The 27,319-nt window shown below is 38.7% G+C and overlaps 1 protein-coding gene across 5 annotated transcripts in view; it reads left to right on the top strand.

Annotated features, from left to right (window-relative positions):
* Positions 1-27,319, top strand: part of LOC126174866 (uncharacterized) — a 382,969-nt gene that overhangs the window by 93,806 nt on the left and 261,844 nt on the right. For all 5 annotated transcript variants that reach the window (XM_049921269.1, XM_049921270.1, XM_049921267.1 and 2 more), the window contains one exon: positions 17,329-17,408. In XM_049921269.1, the coding sequence (XP_049777226.1) occupies positions 17,329-17,408 (80 nt within the window). The remainder of the gene's footprint in view (positions 1-17,328; positions 17,409-27,319) is intronic.

Raw genomic sequence — 27,319 nt, 5'->3', positions numbered from 1 at the left:
CGTATCTTCCATGACTTGCTAAATATCGCAATCTTTCCACTTTAGGTTTTAGTGAGCTCTTGATCTCAAGAATAATTTGAGCATGAGAGCTTTTCTGTAGGGCAGCAAATTCAAGAAATTTTGTTGTGAATACTTTGACAGTTTACTCATAAAATTTTGACAGTCAAAATATCTTTACTCTGAATGCGCTCTGACTTCCTTTGCTGAATATTGACTGGTGACTTCTTTTGCTGCATATTGACTGGTGAGTGTTCATCAGAGTGCTTCAAACTGCTGTCTAGCCTGAAAAAACTCTCATGTGCACTGCATAAGCACCCTGCTGTCTGAGTAACTGCTTCCTTCGTGTAATGCACCCCTGACCTATCAAGGAGAATCTTACAAATCCCCATCAGATAACGCAGGTCTAGAAATCTACAGTCAAGACCATCACAGAGTCGATGAAGCCTTTGGTTGAGACTCTCCACTTGGCTCCAAACCAAAGGACCCAATCACCCCTGGGAACAATGCTGTAAACTGCGAGCTTGCTTGCACCTCGCGCCGAGGCCAGCAGTCTTCACCATCTCCTCCTCCTCCTCCTCCCCCCCTCCCCCTCCTCCTCCCCCTCCCCCCTCCAGCCGGCTGTATGAACTGAGGATGGCCTCAGAACCCATGCAACAGATGTCATTGGTGCCGATTTGAGCCACAACTTGCAGACTACTGCATCCTGCATGTTCGATAATCGCAGTCAGAGCCGCCTCCACATCTCGGATGAGGCTCACCAGGAGACTACTGAGTGCACATTGTCTTTCTTTCCTGCCCTGAACGAAATCTGTCTAAGGGGCTCCATAACATGCCTAATGTTGGAACTCCCAATAACCCTGCATTGAGGGTGAATCCACCACATCATGTACACTAGGAGGTGCCTGGTTAGCAGAGCCCATGGGCAAAACAAGTGACACTGGAGGCGTCCCATACAACACGCCAGATTCTCCACTACCATTATACCCCAAGGCAACAGCCTGAAGGTGACTGACCGTAGCCAGAAGTGCCTTGAGCTGTTCACAAACCGCAGCCAACTCCTCATGTGTCCACACACAGGATGCACACATCCTAACCATCCTAGCAAGACCAACTGAGGAGTAAACTATAAAAGCAGATAGAATCCCAGATATGCAACTTGTTACCTTCCTGATGTGTCACATATAGGCGTTGATGCATTAATGAGCTATCTGTTCAGTGAGCAACTATTGCATTACAGACTGAATGGATTTTTCCTTACAAAAATGTGAGAGTAAACATTTTAAACAGAGCAGCATGTGCTATATTTAATAAATATACTTTGAGGAAAAGAAGGAAATACATAAAGACATAACTTGTTACTCTGTACAATGACTGGTATGTTGTTGTATTAATAATAAATGAAAAAAGAAAATGGCATGACAGCTAGCTTATATTCATCTTTTATTTATATTAAGATTTTTAATTGTTAAAAAGCAGCTAGTGTTGAAACTAGTGGGGGCAACAATAAGAATGAAATCTTCATTTTCAAGGAAACACCAGTGTTCTGCCACAGCAAACAGTTGTCACCTTCCTAGCACACAGCAGAGCTTGGGGGCAGAGACTGCTGTGCAGCCAGTCCAAAAGTGATTGGCCTTAGTGCCCTCTAGTGTTTGGCCTCAGTTGCCTCCAGTGCATTAAAATGCTCTGGGTAAAATAAAACTGCAGATCAGTTACTAAATCAGTTTATGAATTCCACATCATGTCACACAAAAACATCCTGTGGAATGTTTTTACTGGCTCTGATGCTTGTGGATGACTATTTTCCTTCCTTGTTTTATGATAGTAGAAATGATCCTTTCTGTTAAGCCACTGATTTTCATTGAAATTATCTTTCATTAACTCCTAACTCGGGTCACTTGGTATCTCACTCTTTGTTTGTTATAAGATACAATGTGGACCCATGTGAACTGGTAATACATTGACAGCACTGTGTCTTCTTTATTGTGTGGGAAAGGCAAAACAGCTTTACAGTGCATCATAACAAAAAGGCAAGGGATTTCACAATTTATGTTACTGACTTCTTAACGGACCCCTTGCCCCTCTCTCCCCAATATCCATGCACACACCAGACTGACCATGTCCAGCCCATTTACAACTGCTGCCTCCTTCACTCATACCTACATACCAACATCCCATGCAGTTGTCTTATTATTTATTTCTATTTCTGTATTCATTTTAATCTCATCCAGTTTTCATGTTGGTCTTATTTATGTCTTGATGTTTTACTACTGTGCTTCATGTAGCTTCATCCTTCCTTCACTATACTTCATCAGGCTTTGTCTTTTTCCAGTTTTCAGAATATTCCCATGTTTTGATGCTCTGTTACTAGTTGTGAGTTTTCCACAATCAATTTTTGTTCCTTCCGTCTGCGTGAATACAGAAAAGTTTCTGTACCCTTATACAGAACCCAGTCCCACGTACTGTTTCTGTGTTGCTGCTTAGTTTGTGGAATTCCTCCCAAATAGTATGACCATCAAATTACCCATCTAGAGCTGCACCAACTTTCTACAGTGATTCTATGTTCAAATTCTGTCATTCCACAGCCCTCACGAACTTAATCCTATGGAATAATATAACTGAGTCCTAAACCTTTTTTCACTACCTCATCACCACCTGTAAAATATTTCCACTCTGCAGTACCAATTCCTGCATCCCACCTCCAAATGCAGGAACGAGAGCAGCATGCACAGTGCCATATCAAAAACTGTCAAGTCTGTTCATTTTGTACTCTTATGTTGGACTACCAGTATCCACCACCACTACAAAAACATCTATCAAACCTCCTCCACATCATTTAATAGCTGCCAGACCCCGTCTTGCAGAAGTAAATCTACTACGCTCTCACAAGCTCCCTCCCACCATCCTACCGAACCTAGTGCATGAACAGAGCTGTAACACAGCCATGAACCTCTCCTCCAAAAGCCTCATTTCAAAGGGACCTGTCTTTTGCCACATTCTCGTATTGAGTCATGCTGGGCTTGTTAAAGACCTTCTCTCCTTTTCCCTAAAGTGGAAACACTTTTTTGCTGCCAACCCAAAACTAGTACTGAACCCTGCATTACTCAGTACACTGTCACAACTAACTGTGATCCTACAATATATCCCTCCTCTTCCCCTTCACCTACCCATTAGGTGAAAATTTTTTGGGTGCGAAATTTATGTAGTTTTGGTAGCCCATATCTCAACTGTATGTATTTAATCTTTATAATCTTTCTGTATGTAGAAAGAGGAGTCTTCAGCTTCAGAAGCTACGTAGTTTAATTTTTGACCCTGACCTGACTGATAAAAAATTGCTCACAGTTATTACTCTTCATACACACTGTGTATGCTTAAATGTGACATTAATGAATAAACAGAAAGAAAAATCAGTGAAAACTTTTTTCTGTCCATAAAAATACAAGTGTAGTTATGTACGAAACAACTTCAGGCAATAAGCAGCAATAAAACAAATGAAAATCCAGAAAGTTAGTACTCTAAACACCCTGTACAACTGAAAGTATTATTTTTCAAATCAGACTGAATATATTGCTAATACTGTCTTGTTCATATTCTGAGTAAATGTATTGGCTTCCTTATGTTGATGGTCCTTTTTTGATTTTTAAATATGTGTTGCTCTGGAATTGGTGTTCTCAAAATTTTGTGAACTCAGGACAAAGTGGTGTGTTGCAGCTGGTGCTGCTGGTACCAGGGTGGTTGTAATTTAATCTAACACACAAAAGGTTGGGTTTTTAAACCCATTGTAAAAAAATCAATAAAGCCCAACTATATTTAATACAAAAATTTAATTAACATACAAAATGTTACATTGTTAGCCTTACATGAATTAAAAGGAGCCATCATATTTATTGAAGGCAAATATGTAGTGTCACAAGAATTTATTTTATTAATATTGTGTCTTAACTTTTCTTGCAGTTTAATTAATGCAGCTAAAATAACATTTAAACTTCCAGAAAAAAACTAACTTGATGTAGAATTGTACTAAGAGTAAAGTACAATTAACAACTTTTTGGAAGCCTGCAGAAATTTGTAGATCTTCACTAGTTTCTCAGTTCTTTTCTCTCCTAATTTTTTTTATTAATTTTGCCCAAATGAGCCCGTAGATGGCCAAGATTCTTTCAGTAGGTGCATTGCTGGCAGGGCATGGAAAGAGGCACTAATAAAATAGTTGTAAGACTGAGTTATTGTTTTGAATAGATTACTAATAGGAATTTATATTGAACTGTTTACTCATAAATATGAAAAAAGTTAAAAAAGCAATAAAATCCAATTTTATCTTCTTTTCCTTTTTTAAACCTCTTTTTTTCTTTTTCTTTTTCCTTCCCAATCCTGGCTGGTACACTCAGTTCATGTATGTGTAATACATCAAAATGGCAAACTGGTGTTGGTTGCAACACCTACCAAGGATGGTAACTGCGAGGAATTAATCAAGAAAACTGTGTGCCATTTGGAATCAAGGACTGTATGCCGCAATATTAGAACAATGTCCTGGATAACATGAGCGAGAATCTTATTCGGTAGATGTTTTTACAACACATGACCCAGAAGAAATTATACAATACAAACAGGGGGTTTATACAGTTCTAGAGATGCATCAAGCAACTGTAGAAGAGATTATAGAGAAACTGGTACTTTAAAAAAGAAAATAAATAAAAAATCATGGCCTGACAAGCCACCATTTAGTTTCAAAACACCAGTTCATATCTGAGGCAGGTGAGAAAATCTTGCAGATACTTATATGGGTATGGTGACTGTTCTTTTGGACATACCTGAAAGCCTGCGGCCATCTAGAACAAAATTAGAATTGTATTAATACCTTTAGCTGCTAACGGGCACTGATATGTATCAATGGGGACAGGTGAAAATGTGTGCCCCGCCAGGGACCCGAACCCAGGATCTCCTGCTTACATGGCAGACGCTCTATCCATCTGAGCCACTGAGGGCACAGACGATAGCGCGACTGCAGGGACTATCTTGCACACGTCTCCCGCGAAACCCACATTCTCACCTTGTATGTCCACACACTACATTCGTAGTATACCATCCTAACACACTCATTACTCGTGGAAGACATCCTTACCAAGTCCCGTAAGAACAGACACCATATCCATATAAGTATATAGTTCTGGCAACACTGGCCATGACCTTCTTCTTCTGTGCCGATGCACACATATTCCCCAAACTTTTATGGGACTTGGTAAGAATGTCTTCCATGAATAATGAGTGTGTTGGTGTGTAAGCAGGAGATCCCGGGTTCGAGTCCCAGTCGGGGCACACATTTTCACCAGTCCCCGTTGTGCAATATGTTAGCTGGAGAGCAGGCTACTTAAGTAAAATGCCTTTATCTTGTAACCTGCATCTTGACTTGAAAAAACCTCTCTCTCTCTCTCTCTCTCTCTCTCTCTCCGCTCCTCTCCCCCTCCCCCTCCCCCTCCCTTTCCAAAAATTGGGATCCAGGTATACCATGTGTGCCTCATATAAGTGCATTTTCCTTTTGGTGTGCTGTTGAGTGCTGAAAACTCTGCAATAGGCTACTTCTGTGCACACTACTAAATGAGAGCACTTTCGTCTTTTGTAAACCACAGATATTGTATTGCGTTTTACATACAAGAAAGACTTCAAACAATTCTATCTGGTTGACAAGTATATTTCGACAATATTTGCAATGAACCGAGTTACAGTTTATAGCACACCCTACTCTCAAGTTACTTTTGTTCTGTGACTTTCTTAAGCTACTTTTGTTCTGTGACTTTCTTAAGCACTGTTGAGGGTGTGTTCTTCCAAGGGGGCCGTCAGAACTCCGAAGTGGGAATTTGCTGCACAGGTAAAACATCAAGTACAGCAAGTGTGGCCAAATGCAAGCTGCCACTGGCAACACCCCCTCCAGTAGCTACACCATCTCCCTTACCATTCAGTCAACATGCTCAGACAATAAACCACACAGCCAACAAGTGTGACCTACTTTCCAAACTACAGTAAATAAATGTGCTTCAGTAGTCTATGATCATCATTTGTCAGTCGTAAATCTCCTGTGCAACATATAGCTTCAACAAAATGGTATGTTACTCTGTATATGCCTCACCTCAGATATGTTGTCGTTTCCATTACAAAATCCACAAAACTATTATATGAACAAATCTTGTCAGAAAATTCTTAGCTAATCCTTTACATATGTCAGATTTATTAAATACTAACTGTACCCGGCATATGTTTCAATGCTACAGAAAGAAAAAAAGGTGTTTGGCCTCATCATCTGTTTATTGAAGTGTTTTTGTATACACCATATTTTTGTTTTTACTGTCTGGTGCATACACAAATCAATCAGAAGGTTTCGGAACGTATGAGCAAGCCATATACAATTGTCCATCAGAGAAGCATGGATTTTCCAAATTTAGTCCGTATATTTGTAATGATTGTCCCTGTGCCTTGTTGGTCATTGCAAATGCAAGTCACACCAGAAACTGCAAGCGATTGAACTCAAATGGCATATGTGTTATAATAATTGAGATGTGATAAGGAACATTTACATTTCCTTTTCATTTGTACGTAATAGCAAATCTCAGAAAGTTCTTGGCCAACTGATTTGAAATTGTGACACAATGTTGCATTGGATTACACCCAGGATTTGATACACTTAAAAAATATATGTTTGCAAAATGTAAACATTGTGAATAGCTTTAGGAGAACAGAAATAATAAAACAAACTTCTTGCCTGACACTGCAGTTTCTCACCCATCTCAGTGTTTATGACTTAAATCTCCTGAACTATATGTCACACAGTGATATAAATTTGCCCACACATTTAGTGATGTATGTGGATACTGTGTGCAAAATATGTTGTGAATAGAATTAATAGTAACGAAGTAATACATTAATATGTCATGCCTGATGCAGCAGTTTTTACAGCATTAACAGCGTAAATGTACTAAGCGATGACATTTTTCTCTGTCATCATTTTGTGGGGCATGTCAACGAGAATTTTTTCTTTTTTGTAAATGTTTGAAATTATAAATTATGTATAGTTTGATGCCAGTCGCTGAGTACTCTCATTTTCATTGATGGATGAATGAATCTGCATGTATTCGTATAGTGGCATCTCATTGTTTATGACACCATATCTCGTGAACTGTGTGTTTAAATAAATTAATTAGATGCACTCTTAAATATAATTTCTTCTATTCCAGCACCATGAGCTTAAGTTGTTTAGATTTCTTTCTTCAGTTTACATAACATACCATCACTTTAATGAGAAACCATAACCTTTCATTGTAACTCTGTTTCTGCTTATATTTAAGACACCATCAGATATTAGCACATCTTATTTGTTGTTTATTGTATATTCACTTAAGAGAGGTAACATGTATGATCCTCTTACTTAAGAGCCTCTATCAGGATATTGATATAGTCGTTTGATTTGAGTTAAGAGTGTGTTGTAGTATGGTCTTTGGCTCAACAGATGTTAGTACCTTCATCTCGGTAAACAAGATAGCTGGAACACGCTTGATATTCGAGCAACGAAAATATATTGTGAAGTGGTTTTTCAAGTTTGATAATGCTGGTAAAGTGCAACATCAGTGGATTTGGTAGTTTGAAACAGAAACACCAACCCGCCTAACAAGTTTGAAGTTCATTGTCAAGTTTGAATTGCATGGAACTATTTGTGATATTCACAAAGGAAGATCAGTAAGACAGCATACAGCTACCAGTCCTGCTTTGTCAGCTCTCGTGTTGAAACATTTGTCAATTCTCCACAGAAGTCTGCTATGCAATGTGCACGTGAAGTGGGGGTTAGCAGTAAAAGTGTACGAAGAATTCTGATAGCTGCAAAGTGGAAAGTTTACATTCCACAATTACTGCACACGATTAATGATGATGATTCTGATCATTGAATGCAATTTTGTGAATGGTATCAGCAAAAGGTAACTGATGATGATCAATTTGTGACGGAGTTAGCGTGGAGTGACGAGGTACAATTTAAACTTAATGGAATCGTGAATTGGCGTAACATTGTGTGCTGGGCACCAGAAAATCGGCATGTTTATCTGGATAAAGCGGTCAGTCTACCAGGGGTTCATGTGTGGTGTGGACCATCATCTAGGGGCTTAGTAAGACCCTTTTTCTTTGATTCTACTGTCACTGGAGAAGTGTACCTAGAAATGTTACACACACAAATTTTGCCAGGTATACGTGTCCTTTATGGAGCTGATAAGAGGTCTTCTACCAACAAGATGGAGTGCCACCACACTACCACGTGGTCGCCAGATCTACCACCTATGGACCTTTACTTGTGGGGAACCATAAAAGATAACTTCTATCGATGTTAGCCATGCATGCTGGAGGAACTTTGCCAGGAGATTACAGCGATATGTGCAGCTATCTCCTCTGTAACATTGACTGACGTAGTTGCGACGACCGCTTGTCATTCTGTTATGTATGTAGCCACCAACAGTGAACATTTTGAACATTTAAAGTAATCATGTGTTAAACTGAAGATCTAATTAGTAATGTATTCTTATTCAGCACAAAATGTTGTTTAAGTATACAAAAGTATGATCTTATAAGGTAAGAGCACTTTTCGAAAAAGTTATCCAGTTAACATTCTGGCATGCATGTAGGTGGTGAAAACTAAGACCTCTGTCTAAGAGAAGCTGAAGAACTGTCGTGAAGGAAATCGAGCTGAAGCTTTGTACGTGTTCATCCAAGACATTGTTGAACCTATTCCAAAAATGGCATTGGATTCAGAAATGGTCGAGTGGGGACCATTTCTAAATCTGGTACGTTTGACATGGAATGACCCTGGTGCTTGATTAATGTTCTGTCACAGGATCCAACACTGTCTCCTCAAATTCTACTCTGCAAACAAATCTTTGTTGAGAATGTTTGCTGACTGACTGTGGCATGAATAATCCAATTTCTTGTAATTTCCTGTATGTGCTGATAATTTTTTTCCAGTTCACAAGATACATACTATGAATCTTTTCTCTGTACATTTGTATGACTTTCTGGGCACTGTGTGCTGCAACATCATACTTTAAATGCATGTCTTCAATTTTTTTGTAATGAGAAATGCTATACCTTTTGCAATCAGTCAACTTCTCTGTGAATACAGTATAGGCAGTAGTGTATTGTTTTTCAAGATGGTGTTATGGTTGTCAGTTTGCAGGCAATTGCTTTAGTGTTAAGCATAAGCAGTTTACAAACATTTACTTCACAAACATTGTTCATTCAAGACCATATACTGCTGAAATACACACTTCCAACCACTTGTTTCTTTTCTCAAAACACTCAGTTCTGTCCTTTACTGTTGCTATTATTTTGACACGAAGGGATTGTGACATCCTAGATTAGATTAGATTAGATTAGTTTTTCGTTCCATAGATCCATGCTGAGGAGATCCTCGTGGATGTGGAACATGTCAACTTTTTTTTATTTTTATAACAATACTAATAGTATGAATATATACAATACATCATTTGTTTCTATTAAAAAATTTGTCAATGGAGTAGAAGGAGTTGGCCACTAGTAAGTCTTTCAGGCTCCTTTTAAATTGATCTTTATTTGTAACTGTATTAATGAACCACATAGAATATCAAATATGCGACAAAATAGAAGAAATAAGTCATTGGTGCCAACATGTATATGTAAGACCTCGTCGTCTTTTGTGTGTTTTGAACTAATATAAAGTTCTCGCATTTCCAGCCAGATCAGTTTGTCATAATGCCTGCGATGTTTTGATGACTGTCGCTTCCACCATCTTCTGGCAAAGTGTTGAAATGGCATCGTGGTTGTCCTTATACAGGTGCTGCAGTGAGTTGAGTTGTCCTTGCCATTGACCCAGCACAGGCTGGAGCGGTTGAGGGAGTGTGCTTGAATCCCAGCACATTAAGTCAGATTCCAACTAGCACATTGTACAGATGTCCCTCAGCTCTGAGTGTTCACAGTGTGTTATGGCCAGTAACAGGTTCGAAGCAGAACTTTGTTAATAGCCACCATCTCTGTTTCTGAGGCTGTTATTAGCCCTAAATTTGATGGATTCCTTTATTGTGCTGTCACAAACTACATTGGATTAAAAAGCACTCTTGTTCATTCAGAATGCAACATGCAGGTTTTTTTCCAAACTGTGCTCAGTGACTGCCAATTTGTCTCTCTGCCTCAGACCTGATGTGCTCCAGCAGTGCTGCTGAATATAACATTGTGTCTGATCCATGTACCATAGCCCATGCTCACACTGAATGCTGTAGATACTGTATGTGCACATGCATGCACATCCCCAGATGAAGAAGATAGTGATTATCTTTGAAAACTTGAGTTTTAACTCTGATTTGTCCTGCTCTGAAGACCTAGAAGATTTTATATGTATATCACAGTTGTTCTGGAACACATTTCGCACACACTGATATAACTAGTACTGATTATGAGAAACAGCTGGTGTATAAAGGGCAGGCTGTTTTAAAGGGATCCAGTAGGCTACAAAGCATGGTGATACTTTTGGAGTGATATTCTAACTGAATATTTAATCAGACACGAGCTGATTTGAAAATTGTTTTTCCTTGTCTCTTTGTGTTCTGACAAGCTTTACATCCATGAGCACTTCCTCGCTATTGATCCATAGATTGAATGGTGTATCTAATGCACTCTAATGTAATGATGTAAAGAACAAGCATATTTTATTAAATGGATTTATACCAGTTGGAAATGAATATTTCAGTTTATATTTTGACAGCATAAGAAGACTAGTGTATCTCACAGGATGATTAAATAAATTTCGGGCACTGTTTGTAGTACTGTAAGGCTGTTTGTATACTTTTCATTTTTTACACAGCAATTGATATTCCTTTGAATACTCCTCATTCAAGCATTGTGCCTAGATTGAATTGCTTATTTCTTACATGTGTATATTCCGAAGTTAAATGCATGATTATATATCCTCAACAGATGATTTGTTCAAATATTTACACTACGTGATCAAATCACATGTTGGAAACTGTGTTCTTCCCTTAGGTTAGAATGTTCTCTGCTACCTTTCACAAAGAATTTGTTACTTCCTTAAGCAGAAAAGTGTATGAAATTGGTCCATAATTTGAAGAGTCACCCTTGTGGTGGCTTTGAAGATACTGAAAGCTCATTGGACAAACAAGTTAGTCACCTTTGTTGTAATAGCTTACAACACTTGTTGAAATCTTGCTACAGTGCACACAAAATAACCTAGACCATAGCTGTGCAGATGGCTTGGTAGGGGAGGGGACAACAATAGTTATGGAGGCTTTTTGTTGTGAACAATCATAGCATGTTGGAGGAGATGCAGATCGACAGCTGAAGCATCTGCACAAATGTATATCTTCCATAACTTGTAAGCTGCAACTACTGAGTCTGCGAATGGTAATATCAACTTTTTATGTAAGTATGATAAACAATTTGACAAATGTAGATGTTAAGATTCAGTAGTTCCTTACTAGAATACAGAAAAAGAACAAGTCACGTAAACATAGGATCATCCAAAGCAAAAACAGATGGATCATCCAAAGCAAAAACAGATGGATCATGTGCTGCCAGAAGGAAATCTCATAAAACAAAAAATGTGTCATAATGGCCAACACCATTTACTGTGGTAACGACAGTGTAAAATAAAGAAAATGTTGCACGTGGGGATTGCGTGTCATCCCCCTGATAACCATTTCAGCGTCTGCCCCTGGTAGCTGAGTGGTCAGCGCGACAGAATGTCATACCTACCGGCCCAAGTTCGATTCCCGGCAGGGTTGGAGGTTTTCTCCGCTCAGGGACTGGGTGTTGTGTTGTCCTTATCATCATCATTTCATCCCCATCGACACGCAAGTCACCGAAGTGGCATCAGCTCGAAAGACTTGCACCAGGTGAACGATCTACCCGACGGGAGGCCCTAGCCACACGGCATTTCCATTTTTACCATTTCAGCATCATTACCTAAAAATAAAATGTTAATTTTGTTCTTCTTCTGGTCATTCCGAAGTAATGAAGCCTGAGGAAGTACTTGTAGTTATTATATGAGCATGGGGTCTATTGTTTTGGACATTTCAGGAAGAACACACAACACACTGAATCTGCAGCTATGACAGCTATCGTAAGTGGAGGGGGAGGAAGGAAGGGAAAGGGAAGGAACTAATGATATTAGCTGCATTGAGACTTTACACAGGGTCAGCAACAATGAGTGAAAATGTGTGCTGGGCTGGAACTTGAACCCGTGACAGTTGCGTTAACCGGAGTGCCACCTGGACACAGTGTTTATTGCAAAAATGCAGACCATGGTCCTTGGCAGACTCTCACTCCCACGCAGTGCCACCTATCTGCAGTCCCCATCCTACTTTCTCGCTAATTTTATATTCCCGCAGGAGGTCGAACATAAGTGTGCATCCGCACTGAAGGCAGTGGGTTAATTACCTATTGAGGCAAATCAGTTGTATGAATGCGTGGTAAAACTTGCTCACATTTAACTCATCATGTAAAAAGAAATTGGTCAAATCTAAAGCATTGAACTATTCACACATATTTTATTCAGCATAATTAAAACAAACTTTGCTTCATATCATTGTCAACTCTCTGCCAGGACAATAAATTTTATTTTCTTACCTTTATTATGGGATACTTAACCAACCGCAGTTTGTATTTGAAGATGGCTTTCGTACTGAGGTAGCTTTCAGTCAGCAGTAGGTTCCCACTCTTTGTTGCACGTATCCTGCAGATGCGTGCTGTTTCATTTAGTTTCAACACAGTAGAGAGATAGAGAGTGTCCATCCCACAGAAATCAGCTGAAGACAGCAACATTCTCTGCTGCCAAAATAACTGGTGATCCGAGGCAGTTCGACACTTGGGAAGATTACTAACATTATCAGTCATAATGGGTTTTTAAAATGTTGTCTACATCTTTCTTATGTCTTTCATTCTTGCAGTCTGTACGTACAATACGGAATACTTTTTCTGTAATACTTTATTGTAAGTTGGGCAAGCCGTTGCTCACCCAGGTAAACTTAATGTTTACATTTGACAGCAAAAAATTTAGTTGCTCCCGAAGAATTCTTAAGTCTGGCCATCTACACAATCTGGCAACACTATAGTACACACATCAAAAAAAGTTTTCCATCACCTCAGTTCTGAGAGTGCTGGTACCTGTACAGAAAATTGTAATAGAGATCAATGTAAACATCATTTCTGTCCTTTTTATTGCTTATGAAAACCACACATTGCATGTTGTACCGCTATACAGTGAAACCTTCAGAGGCGGTGGTCCAGATATTTGTACACACCAGTACCTCTAATACCCAGTAGCACGTTGTCTTGCATTGATGCATGCCATATTCGTCGTGGCATACTATCCACAAGTTCATCAAGGTACTGTTGGTCCAGATTGTCCCATGCCTCAACTGCGATTTAGCGTAGATTCATCAGGGTGGTTGGTGGGTCACATCACCCATAAACAGCCCTTTTCATCTATCCTAGGCTTGTTTGATGGGATTCGTGTGTGTAGAACATGCTGGGCACTAGCCAAGTGATGTCGTTATCCTAAAGGAAGTTATTCATAAGATGTGCACGATGGTGGCACGAATTGTCACCCATGAAGGCGAATACCTCGCCAATATGCTGGTGGTTGCACTATCGCTCACAAGCTGGCATTCACGTATCGTACAGCTGTTTCGGCACCTTCCTTGACCACCAGCGGCTTACGTCGGCACGACATAATACCATCCCAAAACATCAGGGAACCTCCACCTTGCTGCACTCACTGGACAGTTTGTCTAAAGCATTCAGTCTGACCGGGTTGCCTCCAAACACATCTCCGATGATTGTATGGTTGAAGGCATAGGCGACACTCATCAGTGAAGAGAACGTGATGCCAATCCTGAGCGGTCCATTCGGCATGTTGTTGGGCCCATCTGTACCATGCGGCATGGTGTCGTGGTTGCAAAGATGGACCTCGTCATGGACGTTGGGAATGAAGTTGCACATCATGCAGCCTATTATTCACAGTTTGAGTCGTAACATATCCTGTGGCTGCACAAAAAGCATTATTCAACATGGTGGCATTGCCGTCAGGGTTCCTCCAAGCCATAATCCATAGGTAGCAGTCATCCACTGCAGTAGTAGCCCTTGGGCGGCCTGAGTGAGGCATGTCATCGACAGTTCCTGTCTCACTCTATCTCCTCCATGTTTGAACATCGCCTTGGTTCACTCCGAGATGCCTGGACACTTCCCTTGATGAGAGCCCTTCCTGGCAAAGTATAACAATGTGGATACGATTGAACCACGGTATTGATCGTCTAGACATGGTTGAGATACAGACAACACCAGTCATGTACCTCCTTCTTGGTACAATGACTGGAACTGATCGCCTGTTGGACCCCCTCTGTCCATTAGGTACTGCTCATGCATGGTTGTTTACATCTTTGAGTGGTTTTAGTGACATCCCTGAACAGTCAAAGGGACTGTGTCTGTGATACAATATCCACAGTCAACATCTATCTTCAGGAGTTCTGGGAACCGGGGTGATGCAAAACATTTTTTGATGTGTGTATGTGGAAGTGCCTGGAGGGAATGTTGTCTTCTGCTTGAGCTGTTACAGTGTTGTATCTGTTTGTGGTCCACCAGTAATAACAAAATCTACCATGCAAGAGCTCATGGCTGCATCAAGATCAGAACAGATTTTGCCCCAGAGTTTTTTTGCCATACAGAGGCAACCAGCCACCCGCCATTGGTTGCTTGATGGCAGCCACCATCCGACCAGGTGAGCTCATTGCGGCATATTTTTGGCACCTTGCTGCTCTCACATTTAAATTGTTTTTTGTGTAGTTTGATTATCCGCATGAAATAATTTTTATAAATGGAGTGAACACAATGCAGTTATACAACACGTGTAGGTTGCTACGAATGTATGTATCAGTTGTCATTTTGTTATTTAATTTCTAGTATTGAATAGGAGGTGCCAGTGATAGGACTGGAGCAGGTATTGCATCTGGGTCTGTTGCCGGGATATGAGCCATCAGGCAAGGGACTAGGAGCAGGAGAGTGGTAGTGATAGATTAAGAATATTGTCTAGGACTGGCGGGCAACAAGATATCACTGTAGGAGGGTTGGGGAGGACAGTAGCTAGGATATTTCAGGACAGGATGGGAGATAGTCAAAAATGAAATGAGAAATACACTCCCAACCCCTCCCACAGTGATATTCCACTACCCCCCCACCCCCCTCCAACCTATGAAATATGCTTGTCCATTCCTAGTCCACCCCAGTTCCCATTCCTTGCTACATGGCTCATATCCATGCAGTAGACCCAATGCAAGACCTGTCCCATACATCCTTCTGTTACCACCTACTACAATCCTATCACTGGACTCTCTCACCCCATCCAAGGCTACCTGCGTAAGAAGCTGTGAGATCTACAAAGTTGCAACCATTGTGCTCCATTCTACCTGGGATGACTACTAAGAGGCCAACAAACAGGTGGGAACTCTTCCTACAATATATCCATTGTTCCTGAATCCCCTCTCACCTCAGCCTTTCATTCTTCCTTTTGTCTACCCCATTCCCAGCTCCCACTGCAGTACACCTAGAAGTTCTTTCTCTCTTCTCTACCCCCCCCCCCCCCTCTTTCCACCTTCCCATTTCCACCCCCTTCTAGCACAGTCTCCTGCTTCTAGCAGCCCACTGTCCTGCCCCACCATTTCCTTGGGTAGTCTCACAGGCAGCACCAGCATCATCCCTCACCCCTAACCTGATCCTCCACCCTCTCTCATCCACATGCTACGTCTTTACACACTGCCTCATCCAAGCAGATTGCTGCTTTGTGAGACGTAAATGCAGTCGCATTTGGACTCCAGTGCTCTGAGACAGTGGTCATGTGTGTGTGAGTTAAGCTGGGGTGAATGTGTATTGTTTTTTAATGCAGAAGAAGGACTTCGTCTGAAAGCTTTAATATTTTAGCAGTCTTTTCATTGTGCCTGACTTTGTCTCAACGCTGCCTCTATGTGATGAGTAGCAATATATTCTTCCCATATTAATGTTATTCATTGTTCGTATAAAATGTAACTCAATGCTGCCTCTATATGATGAATAGCAATATAGCCTTCCCATGTTATTGTTATTCATTGTTGATATAAAATGTAACCAAGTCTGACACATTATCCTGAAGCATTTGGAAGTTACATCTTAGGCCTTAGATGTTATTTTCTTCCTGTTTATCAAGCAGTTTCCTGTCTCTTTACCCACTCCCGAACCTTTTAATATAGCACCAAGACACAAATTACCCCATTACTTATGTGATTGCAATTGTGGTGTTTTCTGAAAATAGAGGTAAACAGTTTCTGTAGGAGCTGATGTTCCAAATACCATTTATAATGAGGACAAATTATTTGATCACTACTTCCAAAAACCATCCTATGCTAATTGCCACAAGGAAAATAACTTTTATTGAGATAGCTCATTGTTAATGATTTCCAGAACGAGACAGTAGCTAGGGTAGTAATTTTGTTGCTTTATGTGGCTATTCATATATGAATGTGTGTGCCATTGTGATTGATGTAGATTGAGTTTATTTAAATGGCATACAGTTTGCTATAAAAGAGACTTACTTAATTTGCAATTTAATTCTAGCTATGCTGTGGTTTTTGTGACGCATTCCCCACACTTTTAGCGGAAAGCCTTTGTGACATCATTCAGTCAGCTGTTCAGCAGTTTAGTGACAGGTTGGAACTTGGAAGAAAACCTGCTGTTTCTTATTTAGCTCTCAGTCATATGCAGAAGGTTACAGTCAAGATCCAAGGGATGTGATAGAGTTTTGTAAATGTCATGTTTATGTAGCCAACCCTGTGAGTACGAGATAAAATCAAAGGAATGTCTTAGTATTTAGAACATTTTTTGTTTGAATATTTTAAGAAGAAGAAGAAGAAGAAGACGACGACGACATAACACTTTTTTTTTTTTTAATTTGTTGTGTTCTGGTAAGAAAATTCATTTACACCTGTGAATTCAGCAAGTTATTGTAGAAGAATTATATAAAATATTGCATTCTAGTGAAAAAGTGTGTATGTATTTGGGGGCAGGGGGGGGGGGGGGTGACATAACATTTAGCACCCCACTCCCTCCCCACTCGCATCACTAGGCATGTTGCTGTTACCCCCCCCCCCCCCCCCCTTTTAGTGCAGCAAAGAAAAGAGTGCTTGGATATGCATCTAATTGCAAGAGTAAAAAATGATCACTGTATAAATAAATCTTAGCTCAAAGATATATTTTATGAAGTAATTAAGACTATCTTTCCTCTATTTCCAGAAAGTGGTGTTCTTTGAAAGATGGTGGTGTGTTTTAACAGATGAACTCGATCTCTGCATTCAGGGATTTGTGGAGAACAAGTACGTATGTTTGAAATTTCACTTGTTTCTGACATGTTGTTTACAATGACTGGCTTTTGTCACATTCAAAATGTAGATTACATTGCTATGTAAATGATTTCATATTTCTCCTTTTTGTGATTAATTGGTGTATAACTTGTCATCATGTCCTTTGAAGCCAAAAACTTATTTTAGGACATGCAGTTGGCTGTTCATTGTGAAGGAAATTTGCAGATTTGTTTTACAAAATTGAACAGTTCAGTTACATAAAAAGCTTCGATAAAGTCACAAAATATACCAGCAGGATCATTTTGGTTGTTTTTAGTTCTGCTAGGTTTTCATTTGTTAGAGTATATGTTGGTTGCCACATGTGAAACTGAAAACCAGTTATCAAATTTTGAGAGAGGAATGAATAATCACCCACATCAGTTTTTATTGATTGTTTTATTGGAAAGAGAGTAAAGCCTCGGTTATCCCTATTTTTATGTATGATGTTCCTAATTTGTATTGAAGTTTGTCCAGAAATGTTCCTTGAGTGAAGGACTGATATGAATATAGCTCAAAGTTAGTTCTATCTAGCTTTCACAAGATTTTACTAACCTGCTAGAAACACTGTCATAGAAAAATATTGCTGCTTTAGCAACTTGATGATATTTTTAATTCCCTTTGGTCTTGTGTATTTGATATTAATGACTTTTGGTGGTGTAAATTATCTAATTATCAGTTGTAAACTTAAACGGCTGAAATGCCACAATTATTAAAATATTCCTGATTTCTTTGATGACTTATGTCATATAAGTTCTTGTATTCCATTCAGAACTAATTAAAGAATGGAAATTCCAGGTAGAAATATCAACAATTTAGGAAAAAATACATTGCTAATCACTGTAAAGGAGACACGTTAAGTGGCAGACAGGCACAGTAATATGCAACTTAATGTGTCTTCTTTAAGGTAAGTAGCTATTTGTTTTTTTTCTGCATTGTTGGTATCCAGCATTAATTATTTGTTGATCATAGAATGCAAAGGTTACGATATGTACACTGTAACAAAAAGAATAAGTGACTGTTTTCTTGAAAGTGAATGTGCTTTGCAAACAAATCGCTTCTGTTACTTTTGGTTCTTCTTGGAACACTCAAACAGCTTATTGTTGTTCAGTTTCCAGCTCTTGTACCAAAGTCATAATAAAGTTCTAAAATGATAACACTGCCACCATCTGACTGCGTGTTTTTTATTACTTCCCAAATTTAGGCTTTTGAGCCTTTACCAAAGGCAACTGGGAAAAATATTAGTGTATGTTAGGCATGACGAGTTGTCTGGTGTAACTTTACAGATCTGAATGTATCATTTTGTTAGTGATATGTTTGGCAGACATGCCTGACATGTACTGATTTCCCAGTTGCAATGGATAATGGTACAAAAAAAGAAATAATAAAAAAGAACATGTAGGCAAATGGAGATAGTGTTACTGTTGGTGTTACATGTCATTTAGAATGGAAAATGGCAATGTACACCTCTTAGGCTCTGCGAGAGATGAAAATACCCATGTGAAGAAAGAGACAGGTTTTAAATTGAGGAAGAGTGGTTGGAGCAGTAGACTGCCGCTAGGCTTTCTGTTTATGCAGAGCTGTCTACCTTGTGGAAGTGGATAGTCAGCGCATTTCTCCTTCTGCTGTAGTGGCCATATGTTATTCTGTGCAGCCACGAGTGGAAAGTGTCATGAAAAATATTCATGGAGAAAACATAATATTTGAATTAACAATGTAACAATGTGTCTTTGATATATTCTTCAGTTGTTTTTGTTCTTATTGTTGTTGATCTTGGTATGGAACAAGTACTTGAGGCGGATGCAAATGTTTGAATTGAGTTCTGCAAGGCTGGACGATGTAATATGACCAAGCTGTATTGTTAATTGATGAGAGGATATAAGTTTTAAGTGGAAAGAGGTGTTTGAGGTGCTAGATTGGGATTGAGCTCCTTTCAGTATTTTTTTTTTTTTTTAATCGTCAGTGTAGAGGACCCCATCAAGGCACAAAAAAGAATGGAGTCTGGAACTGAATAGCAGGACCACCTGTGGATCGTGTAATAAATAATATAGGTGACTTTATAGTCGATGAAGTTGTGTTGGGCGAGCATGCATGGAAAAGGAGTAAAGAATCTTCGATAGCTCCTGTGTGCAGATGTGATACAAACACATCCAGTCTGTGGACAAGCTAAGACCCAAACCAAGTGAAAACATTGCATATTTTAACCATATAGGCCAAGACAAAGAAAATATGGTAGAAGGAGAGTGGAAGGTCAAAAAAGAACAGCAATTTAAAAAAGATTTTACATTTATATTCGAGGAGAAATACAGTTGCCAAGGGCAACCGACACCAATAATAAAATGTCTAGCTGTACACATGTAGTAGAATGAAATGAGAAGAATTGTTAAAGTAATAAAGAGAAACAAATTGCCAAGAATTTGGGGAGAAAAACAAGAGTGCTAATAAAGATTAAACAGAATAGCACAGTTGATTATAGTAACAAAACTTCAGCACTAAGGACTGTATCTGTGTGACAGAAGAAAAAGATCTACGATCCGCACACAGTTGGTCTTACAATAAGGAAGATGTCTGGGGGAGTTCTGTGAAGAAGAGTAGTGACAGGTTAGCAGTCTATGAACATCGCGCCTGCCTCGCGACTCAGCATGCAGCCTACAGCACCACGCTGTTTCTGGTCGCCAGCCACACTACAACACCAGTCTGTGATAGCTGATTGATGTGATGCATCTGCAGCACACCAGCAGGCAGTTCATCACCAGCACACAGTTCTCATCTTAGGGTGAGCTGTGCTTAATACTGTTTACTGTTCATTTGGTGTAACAGAGTGAATAGCATCAGTGATTCTGTGATTAATGTTGATGGTACATTCACTGTGCACACATTGCTTCACATAACCCCAAAAGTAAAAGTCTAATGATGTTAGGTCCGGATCGTGGTGGCCATGAGTTAAAACCACTCCTTCCCATTCATCGTGGGGGAAATTCTGTATCCAAAAACGTGCAAACATTGTTGACGTAGTGTGTAGGAGCACCATCATGTTCAAAGATAACACCTTCTGGAAATTGTGGCATTGCCATTGCATTCAAGTGCAAACATGTCAAGGTAGTTGTTGACGTCATAGTCTGCGCCATGTAGAAAAATTGGTCTAAAACTTATGCACCTGGGCACAGCATGTGTTGATTTTAGGGGGGACGCTCATGTTCAGTGAAGGCACGAGGATTTTCAGAAGCCCATATTCTGATGTTAGAGTGATGAATATGACAGACATGGAATGTGGCCCCATTGCTATACACAATCTTCTTCATAAATCGTTCATCATAATCGATCTCATTAAGCATATCTGTAACAAATGTGAATCGTTTGGGTCTATCAGTCAGTTTGATATTGTGCAACAACTACAATTTTAAACCCTAAAAAGAAGACCTTTTTTCAGACCGTATGAACTGAACTCTTTTTTTAGGCCTAATTATCAAGGTTACACACACCCGATTTTTTTTGGGTCTCATTAGGTAGCTATCCTGTACAGTTTCTACAGACTCGGTGCATAGTGAATGCCTACCAGAACAGGGTTTGTCAGCAAACTGCCAGCATCCTTTAACTGGGTCTCCCACCGATTAATGTGTTTTTATAAGCAAGCCACAAAGTACACTAAACTTTTCTCTGTATCGTCAACATCTTGACTGACATGGCCTAATCTGCTGCTGGTACATGGTTTGTTGGATTGTGTCATGACTTACACACACACACACACACACACACACACACACACACACACCATTGAATATCATATTACTTAAACATCATACTACTGAAACTCTTAGCCATACTGTCCAATGTAGTGCAAGTTTCAGTCTTTCGTTTCTGTTAGCTGCAACAAGCGTTCATAACTGCACCATGACTTTACAGACCCACTGTACTTGCATGACTAGAAAAATAGCCCTTGAGGGACAGGGAATGAATAGAGAAATTTTTCTTGCAAAGTTGTAATAATAAAACAGAGAAAGGTTTTACGGCTTAAGGCGATAACCTTAATAGTGAAATGCTTCAAAAACAAGAATGTACAACTAAGCCAGAAAATAATAATGAGAAATTAGAAGAGGAGCTAAAGAAAGAGATTTGGGAAACTTGTGAGGTTCTGAAATCAGACATTGAGATAAGGCTAGTAATAAATTAGACGAAAAACTGTCAGCATTAAAAGAGGAGATACACACTGAAATTTTATGGCAGTGTGACTTGGTGAAGTGTGAAATACATGATCATATTAAAGAATTACACATTAATGTAGATCAGTTACATGATGTGACTGAGAAGGTATGCAGATATGTAAAGGATCTAATCTCAGAGGCATAAGGCTGTATCAAATTATTAGAACAGAGACGTGAAAATGGTGAACCAATTTGTTCACAAGACACACTTACCAGTTTGGAGGAAAAAGTACAAGAATTAGTACAACAAAAATTTCGAGAAAAGGCAAAGAACTTGGGTAGTATCAAACTTTCTGGGGGATGAGGCTACTCAGCAAAACATGGAATTCAAATGATTATGGAATGAATTAGCAAAAACCAAAAAAGAAAGAAAAACAGTATGTGGGAAAATCCTGTACCACTAATACATTACTGGAAGAATTTCAGTTATAAAGTATTTTGTCCATTTTGGTTAGAGAACGCTTACACTTTAGGAGAAATACTGCAATCAGCTCCAAGGTGGTGTTTTTTTTTTTTTTTTGCCCGTACTAATATCGGGCCTGAGCCCATCATCAGGTGGTAGCATTGACTTCTTTACGAGTTTTACATTTGTGTCCTAAAATAGAACAAAGTTTTTGTGACTACATAATTTATGAAAGATTTTACATTTGTATCCTAAAATATTTCAAAGTTTTTTATGATTGCATAAATATACACATATATATGCTCTATACATTGTATTTACTTCATGAAAAGCCCACCTGTACATATTATAAGACAGAGGTTTGATTTTCTTTTACATTCCATGTTGATCAATGAACTAAATACAAGATGGCAGATACATTTGTTTACATCAACATTGATCAACGTGGATTGTAAAAGATCAATCAAACCTTCATCTTGTAATATATAAAGTACAATTTGTAGAGCATATATAAGTATATAACTTTGAAATCACAAAAACTTTTTTATCTTTTAGGACGCATATGCAAACCCTTTCGTAAACTATGCAATCACAGAAACTTCAGGACACAAATGTAAAACTTCCAAAAAAGTCTATGCTGCTCCCACAGTGTAACTTATGAAAACAGCTGTGGTGTTCTCTCACCAAGGTTGATAAAATAATGTTGTTATTATGCTGCCAGGTAAAGAGAACTGTGCAAGATTTCTGAAAAATGCAAGCTTCAGCTAATGAAAGTAATACTTGCTGTAGCATTTAACAAAAAGCGTCTAGCTGAAAGAGTGATTCCCAAGTATATCAAAGTGAACGTCAAGAACATCAGTAAAACTGTACATCTAGCAAACGTAAAATGTGAACTGTGTTGGTTACGTAGTGAAATGAGAGCTCAGTACAAACAGAAAGAGCTTCTTCATTTAGAACGGAATAACTTGCTGTTTCCTAAGTATTTCATATGCATTGTAGACGAAACTGGTGTTTTCATTAGAACAAAACATCATATCATACCACAAAGACAAAAGAGAAAATTAAAAACCGTAATTTTAAGCAAGAAGTCATACAATAACCCATCATCTGATGAAGATTGTTTCTTTGATAGAGTTATCAACTTCACAACTATTAATTTCACTCATTCTGAACAAAACCTGCTAAACAAGAGCCCAAAACATAACATTACATCTAAAACAAATAAAAATTAACATTAAGGAAGTAATTGTTAAAACCAGAAATGCGTGTAACATAACTAAATTAAATAATTGCAGTAAAAATGTAGTAGGTAATAAAATAAACAAGCTAAACCAGAAACACACAGTCACAAACAAGACACAATGCAAATTTTCACAAGACTCAACTGATCTCAGACAAATAAATAAAAAAAACTCAAGGAGAACAAAGCACTTGTAGTGATAATGTGTGAAGACGATTACATTAATAAACACTAGATTTTTCAGAAACATAACATAAAAGAAATTAATATAGATCCAAACCTAAAATTACAGGCTAAGCATAAAAAATTCCTCAGAGATTGCAGCTTCCTCCTAATCTAAACTGAAAAATCTGAATGCACAATAACGTACCCTCCAGCCTCAGAACTTCGATCACAATCATAGATTCACAAAGAATTTTGTCCTGTATGTCTGATTGTGAACTTGTAAAGAGGCCTTACTACAAAATAAGTAAGAAAAGATCCTCATCAAGACCTTTGCATTTGAAGATAATTTTTGTGAAAACGATAGCTATGAGATTTCAGGCAACATCAAAGACATCCCCATACCACACATAGCCGCATTCAGATTCTTTGATATAGTTAACTTGTTTACAAATATACCGGTAAAAGAAATGATCTCAGTAATTAAAAATAACATGCTTAAATATTAAAAGATCAGTCTACCTGAAATTTATGAGGTAGTTAAACTTATAATCTTAGTGCTGTCACATAACTAGTTCAGCTTTAATAACAATTTATATGAACAGGAAGATGACATTGCAATAGGCAGGTGTCTAGCCAACATTTGCATAAATCATTTAGAAACATCCTTTTTAATGCCAATATGACAGTAAAGAAAAAAGTCACGTATTACAAACACTTGATGGAACTGTAGAAGAAATTAATCAGTTTTCAAAAGAGCTTAACAAATCCCACCAAAACATAAAATTTACTGTTGAGCATGGAACTGATAATGTCATAAATTTCTTGGATAAAAAAATTAGTAAATACAACAGTAAATATAAGTTTAAAATGTAAAGAAAACCCACTACAGCGGATACCACAACAGCAAGTAATCATGTCACCCCGAGCAACACACAGTTATGTATTATAGGATAATGTTCAATGGATGGAAAAAAATCCCTTGACACTGAAGATAAACTACAAGAGCTAAAAACAGTCAAACTAATCACCCACAATGATGGTTACATTTCTGGTACCATCACTAAACATCACACCAGAATTAAAGCAAATACAGTGACAAATATAGCTGTAAGTCCAAATCAAACAGTAATTTAGCTCAAATATCTCCTCAAAAGTCTGTGAAATATGTCTGCTTACCATTCATTGGTAAAGCATCATATCAGATTGCAAACTTATTCCATGCAATAAAATATCAAAATTAGTTTTTCCGCAAACAATAAAATGAAAGACAAAATCGTTCACAACTTAAATTCAAAAACTGAAGTATGCCACAGGTCTGGCATTTATAAACTAAATTGTTCTGTGTGCCCAAACTTTTACATTAGCCAAACTAGTAAGACTTTTAATGTGCAATACCATGAACACATGGATGCTCTAAGGCTCAACAACCTAAATAAGTCAACTTTTGCTGCTCACATTATCCAACATGGAAACACAGAGATAAGCATCAAAGACAACTTAATGACATTTCCTTTAGCTGAAAAAGGAGTACAGATCATTTTATTAGAGGAATTAGAAATGGCCGGCCGGTGTAGCCTAGCAGTTCTAGGCGCTTCAATCTGGAACCGCGCGATCGCTACGGTTTGAATCCTGCCCTCGGGCATGGATGTGTGTGATGTCCTTAGGTTGGTTAGGTTTAAGTTCTAAGTTCTAGGGTATTGATGGCCTCAGATGTTAAGTCCCATAGTGCTCAGAGCCATTTGAACCATTTTCAATTAGAAATATACAGCTGTGTTCACAAGAAACCTAACTGTATACTGAATGATCAGCTGGAATTAAAAAGAAAAAAATCTGGTATACCTTCAAAATTTCATATTGCTCCTATAATTTGAAATGATAATTTGAAATGACAGCAATATTAATTAATTGACAGAGAGAAAATTCTTCGTTGGTCATTACCAGCATCTGTTAAACCTAAATAATTAGATGTATAACTGTATGTAATTATCTGTACTATTAAGAAGTACCTTTGCAGTAGCTCCAGAAGTGTGCCATATCTGTTCACGTATCACAGTCTTTGGCACATCGTATCAGCTGTCAATGTAAACAAATGTATTTACCATCTTGTATTTAGTTCAGTTCGTTGATCAACGTGGATTGTAAGAGAAAATCAAACCACTGTCTTATAATATGTAAACAAGGGCTTTTCATGATGTAAGTACTATGTATAGAGCATATATAAGCGTAAAACTATGTAATCGTAAAAACTTCGACATATTTTAGGAAACAAATGTAAAACCTTTTCTAAAGAATGCAATCACAAAAACCTTGTCATATTTCAGGACACAAATGTAAAACTTGCAAAGAAGTCAGTGCTACCATCTGATGATAGGCTTAGCTCTGTGACTAGTAATGGTAGAATAAAATCATTTAAAAATATTTGATGCTGGTTGCAGTATTTCCTAGAGTGCAATTAGGAAGTAACTTGAATATGTATAAACATTTTCAGTAATTGAAATTGGTGGTAATGTATACTCATGTTCAGAAAAAACAGAACACCTTGAACAACTAGAGATACGATATTCTTATTCACAGGACATGTATATTAGTATGTTCTGCAGACATGATTAGCATTTGTATCATGTTGGCCCACAGGTTGGAGGTCAACATAAATATCACGGCACACCACCACCTACCGGTAAAACATGCATGTGGCTTTTGTTGTTGCTGTACCCTGACAGTAATGGATCAGTGTGACTTGAGCACAAGTGCAGGATGCAGCACAGATGTATGCAGGAACCTTACCATCCAATCAGTGAGTTTCAAAGAGGGTGCACTATTGGCATGAGAGAATGTGATGCATCCATCCAGGAAATTGATGCTCATGTGGAACCAAGTGTTTCGGGAGTGCCATGGGTTGTGCAGAAGTGGTAATGGAAGGCCGTAGAACATGTTGAGATTGCAGGACAGAACTGCTTCCTCCTCGGCTCTGGCCCATCAATGGAACAGTGTGACACATTGTACACTATCAGGGCAGACAGTCAGTCACTGTATATTACGGTACGGGTTACATGCATGTCGTCCATTTCTCGACCTACTTTTGACAAATGTGCAGAAACATGTTAGACCTCAGTGGTGTATGGAACAACGTCACTGGGGACAGGACTGCCATCAGACAGTGTTCTCAGATGAATCCAGGTTCTGTTTGTTTGAAAATGATGGCTGCATTTTGTTTCACTGCAGTCGGGGAGCAGCATCACTGTGACTGCATTCACACAAGATGTACAGTACGTACTCAAGACGAACATCAAACAATGGAAAAGTATGATGTTGGATGCTATTGAGTACAACTACAAATCACAGTTGCTGCTAGCCCACGGCACTGAAAAGTATGATGTGGGGTGCTATTGGGTACAACTACAAATCACAGTTGCTGCTAGCCCACGACACTGTGATCAGTGTGACCTATGTTAATGACTTGCTGCGACTCATAACTTTGCCCTTTCTGAACAACATCCCAGATTTCATTTTTCAGCAATATAATGCACAACCACATGTTGCTGCACAAACTTGTACCTTCTTGGTGTCGCAGGATGTCAGACTTTTGCCGTGGCCCACCAGATCTCCAGACTTTGTGTCACCAATCGAAAATATGTGGGATATGGTGAAACGACGGGTGCACTGCTGTGACCCAGTGCTAACCACTACATATGAATTTTGGAACCAGATGACTGCAGCACGGGTGGCTATACCACAGAATGTTATTTGCATTGTATACAGGGTGTCCCATTTATCTTGACCACCCTAAATAACTGTTTCTCCAGATGCAAATTACAAAATGTTTCAAGCAAATGTTCTTTAGCCATTAGAGGGACATCAATCAGCATGATTACCTTCA

This window comes from Schistocerca cancellata, chromosome 3, assembly GCF_023864275.1.
Source record: "Schistocerca cancellata isolate TAMUIC-IGC-003103 chromosome 3, iqSchCanc2.1, whole genome shotgun sequence".
NCBI lineage: Eukaryota > Metazoa > Arthropoda > Insecta > Orthoptera > Acrididae > Schistocerca > Schistocerca cancellata.
This window is presented reverse-complemented; position numbering and strand designations above follow the sequence as displayed.